This window comes from Typopeltis vanoorti, chromosome 13, assembly GCF_054136105.1.
Source record: "Typopeltis vanoorti isolate ZY-2024b chromosome 13, IOZ_Tvanoo_1.0, whole genome shotgun sequence".
NCBI classification, from domain to species: Eukaryota; Metazoa; Arthropoda; class Arachnida; order Uropygi; family Thelyphonidae; genus Typopeltis; species Typopeltis vanoorti.
In genome coordinates this window covers 49239571-49255975 of record NC_143561.1, presented here as the reverse complement: position 1 = coordinate 49255975, position 16405 = coordinate 49239571, and the positions used below count along the sequence as shown (strand labels likewise).

General features: G+C 34.1%; 1 protein-coding gene across 1 annotated transcript in view; it reads right to left on the bottom strand.

Moving 5' to 3' along the window:
* Window positions 1-16405, bottom strand: part of LOC150100134 (uncharacterized) — a 147118-nt gene that overhangs the window by 95501 nt on the left and 35212 nt on the right. The window contains exon 5 of the mRNA XM_090402601.1: window positions 10683-10793. Coding sequence (XP_090258727.1) covers window positions 10683-10793 — 111 coding nt within the window. The remainder of the gene's footprint in view (window positions 1-10682; window positions 10794-16405) is intronic.

Here is a 16405-nt window from a genome sequence, read left to right as displayed (position 1 = left end):
GCTGACCTTCATACCATATCTATTACAACAGCTATTCAATTTAGTCAGAGAATCTTGCAGACTTGTAGCGGATTTATTTAGAAGTATAACATCATCCGCATAAAGCAAAGAGCTGACATTAACATCTCCAATTTTGATATCAGGTTTAATACCGCATTCCTTCATAATGTGATCCATATAGATAATGAATAACAGAGGGGATAATGTACATCCTTGTCTCACACCAGATTTAACATTAAACCATCTTCCTGCACTTCCTTCAATTCTAACTGCTGACTCACAACTCAAATAAAGACTAAGTATTGCTTGATATAATGCCCCATTGACACCATATAACTGCAGCGTATTGAATAGCTGCTCTCTTGGCACCTTGTCATATGCCTTTTCCAAATCGACAAAACTTAAATACAGATCTTTGTTATATTCCCATGCTTTCTCGACTATTTGTCGTAAAGTGAAGATCTGATCCTGACAGCCTCTATTTGGCCTGAATCCAGCTTGTTCTTCACCAAGCTTTTCTTCCACAATTCTTCTCAACCGTTTCTCAAGTATACTTGCATAGATCTTGCCAGGAACACTCAGTAGGGAAATACCTCTGTAATTCTCACATTCAGTTTTATTTCCCTTTTTATATATGGGTACTATGAGAGCTCTACTCCAATCATCGGGAATTCGTCCCTCTGTCCAGGCTTTCTGAACTATGCAGTGCAGCCACTGTAAGACTCTTATACCACCATACTTCAGCATTTCTGGTCGAATATCATCTACTCCTGCTGCCTTTCCACATTTCAAGCCTTTGATGGCTTTTTCTACTTCAAGTATGGATATGTATTCCTGACTGCATGCCTGGTCAGTGTTTTTTTATCACTGTGCTGTCATCACTGCTTGTTTCATTTAGCAGTTTTTCAAAGTAATTACTCCATGCTTCAAGGATATCTTTTTCTCCTGTTTTCATTTCACCTTTATCATCTCTAATTCCTTTTACAGCACTCTTTCCTCCATTCCTAAGCTTCTTCAACAACCTCCAGAATATTTTGCCACCTTCGTGATATTTATTTTCTATATTCTTGCCAAAGTCCTCCCATGACTTTTGTTTAGCTAGTTTTACACACTGTTTAGCTTTCTTACATTTGTCTCTGTATTCTGTAAGAATAAAAGCTGACTTATTTGCCAGGAACTTTTGATAAGCTTTCTTCTTTTCCTTCACTGCCTCTTTAACTTCCTGTGTCCACCAGGGAGTTCTGATTTTTTTATCCTTGCACACAACCTCACCACATGCCTCTCTGGCAGAATCAATCAATGTTTTCTTCAGAGTTTGCCACTGAATCTCCAAGGTTTGATTCCTGTTCTCAAACTCTTTCATTTTTTCTTCAATAATCTTTGTGTATTTTAGTCTACAGTTCGCATCTGAGAGCTGCTCAACTTTTATTCGCTTTAAAACTTTCTTACATACTTTTCTTTTCAATATGAAATTCAATTTTATCCTGCTCAAGACTAAATAGTGATCACTTCCAATTTCAAATCCTCTGTACACTCTGGTGTCCTGCACCAGGGAGAAAACATCACTATCAACAATAACATAGTCAATGAGACTTTTCTTATTCCTAGCCTCTTCTCTCCATGTGAATTTGTGCACATTTTTATGTTGGAACATGGTGTTAGTAATAACCAGTCCATGTCCTGAGCAGAAATCCAACAGATATTTGCCATTATTATTAGCTTTGCTCTTTTCTCCAAATTTTCCCAAAATATTTTTGTATGTCTCACAATCATTTCCTATTCTACTATTTAGATCCCCAACAAGGACCAACTTTTCCTTTTTCAATGTGTCAGTTGCTTTTTCTAAAGCCTCAAAAAATTCCTCCACTTCTACCTTAGTGGAACCTTCTGTGGGACCATAGGCACAAATAAGTCTCATTGTCCAGTTCCCCATTCTCATATTTGCCCACATTACTCTACTTGAGACTGACTGCCATTCAAGAAGATTAGCCTAGTATTTTGTGTTGAATACTATGGCTACTCCTTCTTTTCCGTGATTGTCATTGCCTGAATATAACATTTTGTATTTATTGCTCAGAAAGATCTCACCAGTTTTGGTCTTTTTTGTTTCAGTCACCCCTATTATGTCGATCTGGTACTTATCTAATTCCTCAGCTAGCTCCATTTCTTTGCCATTCAGGCTTCTTACGTTGATAGTACCGATCTTTAACTCTGGAGATGTTGAGTTGGGGTTTGTTTTCAGATTTTATCTTTATACTTTTACTTTTTACTTTATATATACCTTATATCTTTATACTTTAACTTTTATCTTTATACAATTATTTAAGAAGCAACTTGCACCAAAATAAAACAAGTGACCTGTCGTTATTATGCATTGAATCAGATATAATGGACTCTATTAATTATGATGACATTATAGATATATTTGCTTAAACCAAAGCCAGAAAGAAAAAAAAAAAAAAAATGAGTTATTGATTTTTTTTTAAATTTAAATTTAAACTGATTTATTTTTATATATATATATATTTTTTTGCAAATATATGTATACCAATGTTGTATTGTGTTATTAAAATTAGTTATTATGGAAATGTTGACTTTTATTTTCAATAAACTAAAAAAAGTGCTTATTTTTGAGGCCTCATAATGATGTTGTGCCTCTGGTCTCCAAAAGTATAAATGCGATCCTGGACACTGCCTGTTTGTAATGCTAGCGGTGAACGCTAATTTTCTGTACTTAAACGCGTTAAAAATATTTACACAATTCGTTAAGTCAGAAACATTTGAAAAATTTGTCAATTATGTTCATAGAAAACAATATTGTTGAATTATTAGATTATAAATGTATGATAGATAGATAAGTTATATAATATATAGATAAATTATATATACTTTATATATACAATATATAAAGTATATATAATTGATAAATACTTCATTAAGTAAATGTATAAAAATTTATTTGTGAATTACTGAATAGTTTAAAGTCCATATTTTTTTATAATTAAGTTTATTTTTATTTATAAATATTTCAGTTACTAGATTTTGAAAATGGATAAAAAGAAATCGAGTTTTCAATATTGCAAACGTAAAGCGGAAAAGGAAGAAAGTTTGAAAAAACAAGGTGCATTTTTAAAATATCTTTGCCGAGAAGATCGCGATCGCATACAAGAAGAAAATCTTCAAGATTATTCGTTGAATAATTCGTCTATAGTTTCAATTAATGAATTGGAGGAAAATTCTAAGATACCAAAAATTGGATTAAAACATCGAAGGAGAAATCTACAGATCATATGAGAATTGTTGATTCTGAAGCTGGTTGTTCTACAGATCCAATCATAAAAGGATTTGATTTTACAAATTTAAATTATAATGATCCAGCAACTAGGTGTCCTGTAAAATTTTTCAATATCAATCAATTATGTCAACTAACAGTTGAATATGGACCTGAACAGATTCATAATTTTGATTTTCCGAAAGATAACAATAATAGAAGATTTTTGATGACTCATTAATAATGAGTCATTATACTCGAAGACTATTTAACGGCGAGACAATGCAGCGTTTGTGGTTATTGTATTCAAAATCCACCGATTCTGCATTTTGCTTCTGCTGTTTATTATTTGATCAATGGCGGATTAACCTTGCTGATTCTGGATTGAGGGACTGGAAAAATGCTTCTATTTTAGCTGTGCATGAAAAAAGTCAAAGACACGTTGAAAATTACCATAAGTGGAAAGAATTAGAAATTCGAATAAAAGAAAACCATTGAGGAGAACTTGCTAGTTATTAGAAATGAGGAGAAACATTGGGTGCAAGTATTAGGATGACGCTTTGCTTTAGTTCAGACGTCAGCTATTCAAAATTTATCATTTCAAGGAACAAATGAGACATTGTTTTCGATGGAAATTTTTGGAAATTTGTCGAATTTCTAGCCAAGTTTGATCCAATAATGAATGAACATCTTCGAAGAATAAAAAATAAAGATACATATGTGCATTATCTTGGAAAAGATATTCAAAATGAAATAATAAACATCTTCACCAATGTGATAAAAAAGAAAATTTTAGAATCTGTTGTTGCCGCAAAATATTTTTCCATAATTATTGACTGTGCGTCCGAGATTGATCACAGAGAACAAATGAGCATAATACTTCGATTCGTAGACACTAGTAATAGCACAGTTTCTATAAAAGAACACTTTTTGGGATTTATAGAAATAAAAAATACCACTCGAGAATTTTTATTAAATGAAACACTAGGAACTCTAGACAAATTTTCATTACCAATACAAGATTTACGAGGTCAAGGATACGATAACGCCAGTAATATGAAAGGTGATGTAAAAGGTGTGCAGCGACGAATTTCAAATATTAACCCGAGAGCAATGTGTGTACCCTGTAGTTCACATTCATTAAATTTAGTAGTGAATTGTACTGCTAATACTTTAGATGCCACAGCATTTTTTGAAGTGGTACATCATCTATATGTATTTTTTTTTTGGTTCGACTCATCGATGGGAATATCTCAAAAGACACAAGTAATTTTGCACTCCAACCAGTCTGTGATACATGATGGGAGAGTCTAATTGACTCATTAAAGCCCCTAAGATATAATTTGGCCGATGTTTGCAAAGCACTGCAAGAAATATCTCAAGATGATAGTTTATGTGGATTAAGTGGAAATACCATGAAATTAGATGCAAGTAGTCTTCTTAAAACTTTAAGGAAGTTCAAATTTATCGCATCCTTAGTAATGTGGTATAATATACTTTTTGAAATAAACTTTACAAGTAAACAACTTCAGAATACAAGCCTTGATATAAATGGTGCCATAAATTGTATTAATGATACAAAGAATTTCTTAACGAAAATCCGAAATGAGGATGAAAAAGATGTTAACAGATGCGGATAAAAATTGCTGAGGTCTTAGGTGTAACACCTAATTTTGAACAAGAAACAGACTTAGAAAAAAAGAAACAATTTGTGTATGAAGCAGAGGATGAATTCATAACAGATTTTAAACAAAAATTTAAGGTAGATTTTTATTTTTCAATTATAGATACTGCAATTGCATCTGTTGATGAAAAATTCAAGCACATGTCTACAATTAACGAAAAGTTTGATTTTCTTTTAAATATGTGACATCATGCAGTGGCACTTGTGACACATGTGACACTTGAAAGTAGTGGGAGAAGAGGAGGAGGAGGAACTGTTAGTAAGTGAACAGGAGGTATATGAGGAATTGAATAGACTTGATGTAAATAAGGCTGTGGGACTTGATGCTATTTCACCACGTGTCTTGAGGGAATGTGCCAGAGAGTTAACAACAGCTTTTTTATATCTTTTCAACATGAGTCTCTCACTGGGTCAAGTTCCACAAGAGTGGAAAGAAGGTAAAATTGTTCCAATTCATAAGAGAGGTGATAAGAGTAAGGCTTTGAATTATAGACCAGTCTGTGTGCCTGGAGTTGTGGTCAAGGTATTAGAGAAGTTAGTTAGGAATAAAGTTCAGAATTGGGTTGACAACAGAAAAATACTCTTTGGTGGCCAGCATGGATTTACTAAAGGAAAATCATGCTTTAGCAACCTGCTTACTTTTTATAATAAAGTGACAAATGCGTTGGATAAGGGTATTGCATATACAGTGGTATATTTAGATTTTGCAAAGCCGTTTGATAAATTGCCACATGACAAGCTGGTAATTAAATTGGAACGGATGGGGCTGAACAGTAGATTGGTTCACTGGATTGGAGATTGGTTGTCTGATAGGTATCAGCGAGTTGTCTATGGAGGAGCGATATCCCAGAAGAGGAAAGTTACTAGTGGTGTACCTCAAGGGTCTGTTTTGGGTCCATTGCTGTTTAATTTGTATGTAAATGATATCTGGAGAGGTCTGAATGGTGATGTGCAGTTGTTTGCAGATGATGCAAAGTTGGGGAGAGCTATCAGGAGTAGTGTGGATGCTGTAGCTTTGCAAGAGGACTTGAATACACTGTCTGAATGGGTAAATAAGTGGGGATGTCAATTCGATGTCTCAAAGTGTAAGGTTTTGAAATTTGGGAAGCAGAGATGGGATGTAAAGTACACAATCGGTGCGAATATCTTGGAAGAGGTAGAGGAAATGAGTGATTGTAGACAAGGACCTAAAATTTCGGGGACATGTTACTAAAATAGTGAAGACAACACAGCGGATAATGGGAATGATGCGGAGGACATTGACTTGTAGAAGTAAGGATGTTATGGTTCCTTTGTATAAGGCTTTGATCAGGCCACATATGGATTACTGTGCACAGATCTGGTCACCTGGTTTTCAAAAAGATGAAATTGCGTTGGAAAAAGTTCAGAGGCGATTGACTAAGGTGGTTTCTGGTCTCTGGAATGTAGAGTATGAAGACAGATTGACAAAATGCAATTTGCAGAAATTGGTGGATAGAAGGAGGAGGGGGGGGGGGATATGATTGAGACATATAAGCTGTTGAGTGGTTATTACCAGATTAACGTCGGGGAGGTTTTGCACAGAATGGGTGAGGATAGCAGGAGAACAAGAGGTCATTCCTGGAAGCTGTATAAGGAGGGTGTGAGCAAGGGAGTGAGGAGCAGGTTTTTTGCATGGAGTGGTGAGTGATTGGAATGCTTTGCCCGAGAGTGTGGTGTGTGCAGAGACAGTGAATATATTTAAGACACAGTATGATAAACTGTGTGTATAACAGTGGACCTCCCACGATGAGTCTTTGACTCCATGGAGGTTTTTATAATAACAATAATAATAATAATATATGAATTTCAAAAAATTACTTCAGCAGAACTGCTTAAATTTGATATTGGAAAATTATTTAACGCATGATAATTCTAGAGATATTGACAGAAGAGATTTATGTAGTGAATTACAAATAATAACAAGGTGAATTCCAGAAAATACTTCCTCATTAGATGTCCTGTCATACATATGCAAAAATAATTTAGAAAATAGTGTTCCAAATGTGTTTATTGCTCTGACAATTTTTTTGACATTGCCAGTATCGGTAGCAAGTTCAGAAAAGAGTATCTCGAAATTAAAACTTGCATTCACTCTACGATGGCTCAGGAATGACTCACTGGTCTAGCAATAATATCTATAGAGCATGAAATTGCATCTACAATCAATATAGATGAATTAATTCAAAACTTTGCCAAAGCAAAAGCCCGAAAGATTAATTTTTCATAATTTTTGTATTTAAGATGTAATAATTTTCTTGCTATACAGATATTAGGAGTAATCATATATGTATACAAATGTATTGGTTTTGATTAATAAATTTTATATATAAGCATTTATATAAATATCCACATGTGTAGGTGTACGTGTGCTTGTGTGACAAAATATATGTACAGCAATCCCTCGATTAGCGCGTCTAATGCGTTCTTTAAAACTGGCGCATTAATCGAAAACACACTAATCGAATATAATAATCTATGGGAAAAAGTATAATTCGTTCCTCAAATTTCTTTTTTGAACCTTAATTTTTTTATAAAAGAATTAAGGTATGTCTCAGGGCCTAGTTAAAGTAAAATCATGAAGCTGAATGACTATAAACATATTGAGAATATAAATTTTATTATTCTACTTCTTAACAAAGAATTGAGCTAACGTAGTTTGGCAGACATTTTGTTTCTTTTTTTCATACAACCGACGGTATGGCCCTATTGCCTCTTCTACTCTTCTGCAAATTTTACTGCATCTCTATTCATCAGGATCAGCTTCTGCATTGCTGCTTAAAAACTTCGCTTGTACGAAAAATATTATACACCGCCGATTGTTATAATCCGCTTGCAGGCAATTTTTATGACCGATCATAAACAGCAGTTTCCCAAATGTTGAAAGGTTTCAATGTGTGAAAATTAACAATACACAAATCGTTATAAGGCGTTCTGGATCCGAGCTTTTCGACATATTCTCAAATATTATTCTCCTCAGAATATTTCCACTATAAAATGTTTATTCATAAAAAATGCTTAGAAAACTAAAATGACAAATTCCAGGAACTTCTCGCAGAACACAGTTTGGGAAACCCTGGTATACATAATGTACATGGAAGTAGTGTAGTATGCCGTTAAAAATAACTTTGTAAAATGTTTTAAATCGGTAAATTATTTCATTCCGGTGAGTGATTTTTTAAAATAGTTAGCCATAAAAATGTATAGACAGAAAATTTTTAAAATCCGTAACATTTATTTTTAAAATGTATATAGGCACACTAATCGAATTTGAGTATCGAAAAAATAACGCACTATTACTGCATAGAAACATTGTATAGGGGCACCTAAATTTTCTTTGCCTAGGGGCATCAGATACTCTCGCACTGGCCCTGCTCTTATTCAAAATAAATTTATTCAACTGAATCCCCACTGTACTGGCTTTGCTTATGCTAGTGTCTATTTCTAGATTTAACTTTTATTTGGTGATATCTTCATTAAAAACTGTGCCTAAATACACGAAATATTTTACTTGTTCTATATGCTCTCCATTGAGAATGCAGCTGTTTTCTATGTTCCTGCCAATCCCAAGCCTATGTTGATATTTTTCTCACTCAGCAACTGATACCACGAAACCAAAAGATAGTATTTTACTGAGTGTTATAATTTCCTGATTTGTAGTTCAGCATATGATGTGTCCTGATTGAACATCCATATAGTTGGTCACCTCCCAGATCAGTATAGCATGATCACTCTCACCAACTGGTGGCAACACTATCAGATTCTTAACTGAAATCCCTTCTGATACTATGATCAAATCTAACACTCTTTGTCCTCAAGTTGTTTCTTTCAGATGCTACTTGAGAAAGCTATCTCACAATTCAATGAATTCTCCTTTGTTCTTATCATGAGTTTGGTCTACTACCCAATCAATATTCAGAAAAAGTTGCCCATAATAATTACTCATTTAGTACCCATCAGGGTAATTAGGTGAATTTGGTATTTCTTTGCCCTCAGCAACTGAACCATGAGGTCTGCAGCAACACCCCACCATATATTTCATGTTGTTGGCATCCACCATTTCACACCAGATAGCCTCTAGCTCACTGATACATAGGACATTAGCTTTATTGCTTTCAAAAGTTGCCATCCTAAATAGACTCAAATCAACTGACATCATTAACAGTACTTCCCTCCTCTCACTTGTTATTCCTGAAAATACTATACCCTTTACACTCAATTTCAGTTACATCCAACTCAAAGCCAGGTTTTGCTAATGCCAACATTTTAGGCTACAAGATATTCACCAAAGCAACAAACTCAACCACTTTGTTTCTAATCTGTACACCATTTGTGTACAGATATAACAAGTTAAATCCTCATTTTTTTGTATACTTACATCTGCAGTCTGCTTGGTTCAGATGGATCTCTTTTCCATTCCCAAACACACTCAAAATGCCCAGAGTCAAAACACAGTCCATCTCTTCAGCAGATTCATAACCATACTCATTGACATTCATCACTATTACATCTGCACACTCTCAGGCTGAAGTTACACATATCCTCAGTATTCCACCCAAGATATAGTTTCCCTAACTCTCTGCATTGCATTCCATCAATTTCTCCAAGTACCTGATGGCAAATCCATTCAAGTGTAGGCCAACATCACTGTTATACATGTCTTTTCTATCATCAAACTCGCATCTATTTTTTTTTTTTTTTTACATAGCCTGCACATTGAATCATTGGCTATCATAGCCCTCCTTATTTTATTACTATTGTAGTTCAATAATAAACTAACTATTTTTACTTGATCACTTTTCTTTCTCACTTCTCCCATTAAGCCTTTCATATCCTCTCTCATACTATATTTATCAGTACTTAAATCATTAGTTCCAACAAGCACTACCAAGCCTTTTGCTTTCCATTTCTTTTTCTCCATTGCCTTTGTCACGGCTTTTATTTTAGCTCAATATAGCGCTTCCATTGTCAAGCACAAAATTAATTAGAAAATCTCTGTACCATATTACTTCTTTTTTCTTATATTCTAATTAACTTACTTAACTTTACTAAAAAATTTAATAAAGTAAAAAAACTTGACTAATTTAATTAATAAAGTAAAAAACCTTTTTTTACTTTATTAATTGCTTTTTCATAATCTATAAACAAAAGATGATTTACTAAATTAAATTCCTGTCTTTTCTGAATAAGCAGTTTTAAAGAAAATGCTGCATTCCTTGTATAGCACCCTTTTCTAAATAGAATATATATAATTTTAATTTTTCATTAATTATTCTATTATATTTGTAGCATGGATTCAATAAAATAATTCCTCTGCAATTAGCAGTTTTTTTTTATCCTCTTTTTTTAACTATTGGTATTACTATATACTTGTATTCCATTCTATTGATATTTTTCCACTTGCATATATTTTATTTAAAAATTTTAATAATCTCTGATTTTTTTCCCCAACAAATTTATACAGTTTGGAGTTTATCCTGTCTTCTCTTGCTGATTGACCATTTTTTTATTTTACTTAGGCTGTGCTTTAATTCTTTCATTGTTAGTAATAATATCATATAAATCATTTTATATGTTTTTAGAGCAAGTTTTTTATGTTGGTATTATCAGCCCTATAGATCTATAAAGTAATCTAATCTAAGAATTCTTTTAAATCTACTTCATAACTTATGACTTAAAATTACTTAGAATAATAATGACAATAAGTACCTGAGCAATAACTTCTGCAGTAGTCGGACTAGTACAAGGACTATGAGGTAATCCTGCATCTTCCTCATCTGAACCTCTCTGACTTTGAATTATTCTCCTCTTTAGCTCCTTCTGTAAAATGAAAAAAAAAATATACAGTGACACACACATTTCAAACAGATCTCATGTTTCAATTTTTTGAAAACTGTATAGTTTGCATACAGACTTTTTAGGTGGATTTCACAATAAGCCAGTGTATAAAGAAAGATGAAGTAAAGTACATATGGACATTGTACACTGATACTTCATCTCTCTCTCTCTCTCTCTCTCTCTCTCTCTCTCTCATTGGATCAATTTAAATAAAATTTGAAATTTCAATTTTCAAAATTTGTCAATATATCTCAAGTTTGGTTTAAACTGGATAACTAAATAAACACAGGTCAGATGACCTTTTGCTCTCTAAAATAATGAAACAAGTCATGAATAATTAACATCCTTACCTGACTAACCTAGTTGGCCGAGTGGTTACCTACCGACTCTCCAACCAACAGGTTGCAGCTTCAAATCCTGCCATGGGCATGAATGTCTGCGATTGTCTTAAAGTGGGAGATGAACTGCACTGCCCAGTGTGAGACCACTCTCCCGCTTATTGGAGGCCTGAAGTGGCTTGAAAAAAGTTCAATGTTTAGCCTCTAAGAGAGCAGAGCTTCCAGAATATGTAAAAATAAATTTTAAAAATTACAAATATATCATCATCAAATTCCTGCCATGTACCCTCAAGGGGTGTACAGGATATGACAGTACTACATGAAAAAAATTACATCATTACTAACTTCCTATCTACAATTTTCCTCCAAATCAGTCTGTTACTTGTCAAGACTCCAACATTATCAGATCTTATATTTCTATCGTCTAAGGCAATTTGTACCGTATCAATCCACCTATATCTTGGTCTTCCTCTGGGTCGTTTTCCTGCCAACCTGGCAGAGAACACTTGTTTTGCTAATCTTTCCTCTCCCATTCTATTTAAGTGACCATACCACCTGAGATTAGCTCTGCTAACACATTCCTGGATGCTGACAATGTCAAGTTCTTTCCTAATATCCTCATTTTTAATATGATATTGCCATTGATGCCATCTGTTCACGCCTCTAATCTTTCTCAGGACTCTCATATCTGCGGTCTCAGTTCTTTGGTCAAGTGTTTTACTTCTGACCCAGCTCTCAGATCCATAAGTTAAAACTGGTTTGAACACTGTCTTGTATACAGCTAATTTAGTTTTCCGACTAATTTCTTTTTTATTCCATATGAATTTATTCAATTGACTTCCCACCATACCAGCTTTGCTGATTCTGTTGTCTATTTCTATATTTAATTTACCATCTTCAGTAAAAATCGTGCCTAAGTAGCTGAAATGTTTTACTTGTTCCACAGGTTCTCCATTCACAACACAGTTGACATTTTCAATGATTCTGCCTATTTTCATTGTTTTTGTCTTTTTATTGCTGACCTTCATACCATATCTATTACAACAGCTATTCAATTTAGTCAGAGAATCTTGCAGACTTGTAGCGGATTTATTTAGAAGTATAACATCATCCGCATAAAGCAAAGAGCTGACATTAACATCTCAAATTTTGATATCAGGTTTAATACCGCATTCCTTCATAATGTGATCCATATAGATAATGAATAACAGAGGGGATAATGTACATCCTTGTCTCACACCACATTTAACATTAAACCATCTTCCTGTACTTCCTTCAATTCTAACTGCTGACTTACAACTCAAATAAAGACTAAGTATTGCTTGATATAATGCCCCATTGACACCATATAACTGCAGCGTATTGAATAGCTGCTCTCTTGGCACCTTGTCATATGCCTTTTCCAAATCGACAAAACTTAAATACAGATCTTTGTTATATTCCCATGCTTTCTCGACTATTTGTCGTAAAGTGAAGATCTGATCCTGACAGCCTCTATTTGGCCTGAATCCAGCTTGTTCTTCACCAAGCTTTTCTTCCACAATTCTTCTCAACCGTTTCTCAAGTATACTTGCATAGATCTTGCCAGGAACACTCAGTAGGGAAATACCTCTGTAATTCTCACATTCAGTTTTATTTCCCTTTTTATATATGGGTACTATGAGCTCTACTCCAATCATCAGGAATTCGTCCCTCTGTCCAGGCTTTCTGAACTATGCAGTGCAGCCACTGTAAGACTCTTATACCACCATGCTTCAGCATTTCTGGTCGAATATCATCTACTCCTGCTGCCTTTCCACATTTCAAGCCTTTGATGGCTTTTTCTACTTCAAGTATGGATATGTATTCCTGACTGCATGCCTGGTCAGTGTTTTTTACCACTGTGCCGTCATCACTGCTTGTTTCATTTAGCAGTTTTTCAAAGTAATTATTCCATGCTTCAAGGATATCTTTTTCTCCCGTTTTCATGTCACCTTTATCATCTCTAATTCCTTTTATAGCACTCTTTCCTCCATTCTTAAGCTTCTTCAACAACCTCCAGAATATTTTGCCACCTTCTTGATATTTATTTTCTATATTCTTGCCAAAGTCCTCCCATGACTTTTGTTTAGCTAGTTTTACAGACTGTTTAGCTTTCTTACATTTGTCTCTGTATTCTGTAAGAATAAAAGCTGACTTATTTGCCAGGAACTTTTGATAAGCTTTCTTCTTTTCCTTCACTGCCTCTTTAACTTCCTGTGTCCACCAGGGAGTTCTGATTTTTTTATCCTTGCACACAACCTCTCCACATGCCTCTCTGGCAGAATCAATCAATGTTTTCTTCAGAGTTTGCCACTGAATCTCCAAGGTTTGATTCCTGTTCTCAAACTCTTTCATTTTTTCTTCAATAATCTTTGTGTATTTTAGTCTACAGTTCGCATCTGAGAGCTGCTCAACTTTTATTCGCTTTAAAACTTTCTTACATATTTTTCTTTTCAATATGAAATTCAATTTTATCCTGCTCAAGACTAAATAGTGATCACTTCCAATTTCAAATCCTCTGTACACTCTGGTGTCCTGCACCAGGGAGAAAACATCACTATCAACAATAACATAGTCAATGAGACTTTTCTTATTCCTAGCCTCTTCTCTCCATGTGAATTTGTGCACATTTTTATGTTGGAACATGGTGTTAGTAATAACAAGTCCATGTCCTGAGCAGAAATCCAACAGATATTTGCCATTATTATTAGCTTTGCTCTTTTCTCCAAATTTTCCCAAAATATTTTTGTATGTCTGACAATCATTTCCTACTCTGCTATTTAGATCCCCAACAAGGACCAACTTTTCCTTTTTCATTGTGTCAGTTGCTTTTTCTAAAGCCTCAAAAAATTCTTCCACTTCTACCTTAGTAGAACCTTCTGTGGGACCATAGGCACAAATAAGTCTCATTGTCCAGTTCCCCATTCTCATATTTGCCCACATTACTCTACTTGAGACTGACTGCCATTCAAGAAGATTAGCCTAGTATTTTGTGTTGAATACTATGGCTACTCCTTCTTTTCCGTGATTGTCATTGCCTGAATATAACATTTTGTATTTATTGCTCAGAAAGATCTCACCAGTTTTGGTCTTTTTTTGTTTAAGTCACCCCTATTATGTCGATCTGGTACTTATCTAATTCCTCAGCTAGCTCCATTTCTTTGCCATTCAGGCTTCTTACATTGATAGTACCGATCTTTCACTCTGGTGATGTTGAGTTGGGGTTTGTTTTCAGATTTGTTCCAGTAGCTGACTTTTCGCTGTTCGCCCTGGTTCCCTGGCGAAAACAACGGGGGCCTTGTTTAACCGGGCGACGCCCCAGCCGGCATGAAATTTTGTCATGTTGTACCATCATTTTCTATTTTGGTTTAACCAATAAGAATACAATTTGGTCGGCTAAATCCCAAATTGCCAGCCCATCCTCGTTTGTTCAGTATCAAAGTAGATACCCAACAGGGTGCACCACGAGAAGGTGAGGATTGGACATTAGGTCAGAAGCCCTGGTCGGTTCTCCGCATTCCTTTAAAGGCTATGTGGAGGTCTCCTCTCAGTTATACAAAAAAAAATCCTTAGTCCTCTACGAATATATTATAGGTTTATAATAACCTTTCATGAGTTATTATAAAAATAAATTTTAAAAAATTAAGATTCCTCCATTCCTGCAAATGATTTGCAGGAATATTAAAAGAGAAACTAAACAGTATTGTGGAGGACAAACCACTAGAAGAATAGAATGAATTCGAAAAAGGCTGATCTTGCATAGACTCAATTTTCACTCTAAAAATATTAAGCAAAAAGAGAAGAGAATTTCAAAAAGAAACACATATGGCCTTCATTGATTATGAAAAGCCTTTGATAAAACTAATAGATATTTAAAACATTAACTGATCTAAATATACCAAACCAGCTCTTACAGTTATTCAAGAAACATACATAGGAAATAACATAGCAGATAAATTGGAACAGAATGGAAAGATATAAAGAGGAGTATGGCAAGGATGTACCCTATCATCTCTACTTTTTTGATATATATAACAATCTAGAAAAGTATAAACCATTTGGTATACAAATAAACCCAAAAATGAATATACACTATTATTTGCAGATGATCAAATTGTATTAGCTACATCAAAAGATGTACAGAGATCAGTAAATCATTAAATGCAATTTCAGAACAATATAATATATGAACATCAAAAATAAAGGCTTTCAAAGGAGAAAACCCAATAAGAAGTAAAATATATCAGGAACAAGCAAATACTTTCAAATACCTGGGGTGCAACTTATCATATCAAGATAAAAAAAAAAAAGATATAGACATTAAAATATCAAATTGTGTTAAAGTAAATGACATAATAAATAATATATTTAAGCCATCCCTGGTACAGAAACACACCAGAATCAGACCACATAGCATTCTGTCTAAACTAACTTTATTATATGGAGGTGAAACATTTCATTTCACTCAAACATGAACCATTTCATGGTCCATGTTTGAATGAAAAATAGATTCAAACAGCAGAAATGAAATTTCTCAGAAAAACAGCTGTACTAATAGATAAACAGATATACTAATGGGACCATAAAACAAAGCAATTTTTTCATAAACCAGAAAAACTTACACAATTTACAGAGATAGGACAGAATACAGATAGGATTAATTACCCTATAATAAGCAGTATTAGGTTTCTAAGAAGGCAAATAACTTAGTTGCAACAAGCCAATGGAGCCTAACACGAAAGGGAAGATGAGATGATACGTAACAGTTAAACACTTAAATAAGTGGAACTACATAACTTGTTACTGATTGGGGTTTAGTTACAAATTACTGTCCTATAAATTTGTAAGCTATGTTTATTTTTTATCAACTGTTGGTTACAAGTTGATCTGCATTTCTATTCTTCCCGGTTTTAGTTTGGAGATTTTTTTTTTTTTTTTTTTTTTTTTTTTTTTAGAGTTCTGCAGTCCTATTCCTGGATTTTAGAGTGGTTGCAAATGGGGTCCAAGCTCTTGGAAGAACTGTTAAGCTATCATTCATGTTTAGAATGAGATGATAGATTAGCATTTCACAGGCTTCTTTGAATTTTCTTTTGTAAGTTTTGGCACGCTGTGGACTGGGTGCCTTTCCAATCAATTCTGTTGGCATGCTTGAAGTGCACGATCAAAAACATCAATTTTCCATAATGTGCCATTTGTAAAAAAAAAAATTGCAAATAGTGCCATCATTCCTTAAAT